Genomic DNA, 2,500 nt, shown 5'->3' on the forward strand with positions numbered 1-2,500 from the left:
TTACCCCTCTCTCCCCTGCGTATTCTTAATAGTATTAATACTTGACCGTAAGAAGAAAATAATAATAATAATAATAATGGATTCATGAAAAAGGCCTTGTCTCTGTTTGTTCATAATTTAAAGGAACAGGCACCGTTTTTCCACAGTGAGTTGATGTGTACATGTCTGGTCTTTGTGCCCGTGGAAGAGCTTGTTCGTTTCTAACTTCACCCCCTTTTGGAGCCATAGGAATATACTGGGAGAGGCCAAATGCTAACAACGTCTTTGGTCGTTTTGCGTGACTGAGGGCTCAAACAAAGACCAGACAGGTACGCATCAACTCGTCTAAGCTCAGGTAAGAACATATCTCAGTGTGGAAAAAACGGTGCCTGTTCCTTTAAGTGAGTTAAGTTCAGAACAGAAGGAGCTTAGTTACAATGTTTGATATCAATGTCTTGACTTTTTTAAAATATTGACTTTTCGTAACAGTCTGTGAGGCATCGACCAGACTTCAGTCCATCTTATCTTTGAATTGAGCCCAATGCGTTGTCACTTGAGATTTGCTTTGTTTGCTTTGTCTTTGAAACAGGTTTTACCGGAAACATTGTTGCGTAGATTAACAACAGCTGTAGGTTCGGTTGAGCAGGAACTGCAGGAAAAGCGCCGAATATTAAAGAGAATTCCTCGTGTGAATCGGAAAAAATCACAACCTTCTGTCGTGTTGCGCCTCTTTTGTTTGCAGGGAAAAGTCCTCCTGAAAACGTCCAGACGTCCACGATGGCGCCCAGTGTCTCTGCTGCGAAACCGGAGCCGGAGCCGAGCCGCGAGGAAGGTAGTTTGTCCTGATACTGTATGTTCTTACCTGAGCTTAGACGAGTTGATGCGTACCTGTCTGGTCTTTGTTTGTGCGTGCGCTCAGTCACGCGAATGTTGTTAGCATTTAGCCTCTCCCAGTATATTCCTATGGCTCCAAACTGGGGTGAAGTTGGAATCTGCCAAGCTGTTCCATGTTTTCCCTATTTACAGTTACGATGTCAAGCACGAAAAACACATATAACTGGATATAATAATAGTTACTTTATTTTGTTTTTCGATAGCCTATACATTTGCATTTGATTCTATCTACGCAGAAAACATGCTGTATTAAAACAAATGGTAACTCTGGGAAAAGCCTAGTTTTCGTTGAACAAAATCAACAATTATAGCAATATAGTGCAAAATGTAAAAACAAAAAACACCTTAGATCAACCTTTGCAAAAAAAGTTGGAAAAATGGGAAAGTTGCTGCTACAACGCTCTGTGATAAACACCAAGACACCACAACAGTGTTTCCTTAACTTTGTGAAAGGAGTGAAACAGCGCCCCCAATTTGACGTTGGTGGCCAAAAAGTGTACTGCATCCTTATTTACCATTGAGAATGAATGGAAGAGAGTTGTGGCTCATTCATACTTCACAAGACGCAAGAGCTTCTTGTTCTTGCACCCCGAGCTGCAGAACAAAATGAAGTCACTTTTGCCTTGTCGCCATGAAACTGTCATCAGTTACAAAACGTTTCCATGGCAAAAGGCAAAAGGACCTAAAGCAGTACTAAGTAACGTGTTTACCTTAATAAATCCTTCCCGTAGTCCCTGTGGGGGTAATACAAGTGTTTATGGGATGATTGGAGGGTCTTTCATCTCCCCCTGGTGTCTCTGGACAGAAAACCATGTTTGCAACTTGACTGCCACCGGTCGGGAGAAAGCAATACACACTAATGGAATCACGAAGAAGAAGCTAACAGGCTAACGGGCAAAGCTAACTGCGGGCTAATGTCACTTTAAACAGTATTTACAGCCAACTTTGAGTGAAAAAAAATATTTCCATTGTGTAATTGGATGCACAGTAACCCTCTGTCCTTTCGCCTTTCCTGTCAGCGTAGTATTTACTCTCCAAGACAATTAATAAGTTAAAAAATCGTAACTTGCTACGACACCTGCAGTTGCGCTTATGGCCTCTAGGGGGAAGAGTTACTTAGTACTGCTTTAATTTTGTTAGGCAGCTCAGGGTGCAAGAACAAGAAGTTCTTGAATGAGCCTCTAGTATTAACCACACGCAGCGCAAAAGTAGGTCACTCTCTGGCGGGCCAACAGAATTGTTTCGGCGGGCCATTTTTTGGGCACCCCTGCTTTATACAATCCAAGTATAGCTACACAAAATTAAACACGACGTTTTTCTAAGTGGATGAAATAAGTAGAGCACTTCGACGTCCGCACAGTAAAGTGAGTCAAAGTGCTCCTAAGGTGTTATTACGCCTTACAATATAGTCCACCTTTTTATCCACTTAGAAAATCGACATGTTTAATTTTGTGTGACTAGACTTAGATCGTCTAAAGGCTCATGTAACTGTTTTTAAAAAGGGAAAACGTGGAACAGCCTGGTCGCTTCTAACTTCTCCCCAGTTTGGAGCTGTAGCTTTGCTGGGAGAGGCTAAATGCTAACAATATTACGCATCAGCTCGTCTAAGCCCAGGTAAGAACATATC

At 41.9% G+C, this 2,500-nt stretch overlaps 1 protein-coding gene across 1 annotated transcript in view; it reads left to right on the forward strand.

The window, feature by feature from the left end:
• LOC306981511 (natural resistance-associated macrophage protein 2-like) overlaps window positions 1–2,500 on the forward strand; it is a gene marked incomplete at its 3' end in the record, with an annotated part of 33,013 nt that overhangs the window by 8,197 nt on the left and 22,316 nt on the right. Inside the window, exon 2 of the mRNA XM_079581119.1 lies at window positions 722–811. Within this exon, the coding sequence (XP_079437245.1) occupies window positions 722–811 (90 nt within the window). The remainder of the gene's footprint in view (window positions 1–721; window positions 812–2,500) is intronic.

Source organism: Gobius niger (genome assembly GCF_951799975.1).
Source record: "Gobius niger genome assembly, chromosome: 22".
Lineage (NCBI taxonomy): Eukaryota > Metazoa > Chordata > Actinopteri > Gobiiformes > Gobiidae > Gobius > Gobius niger.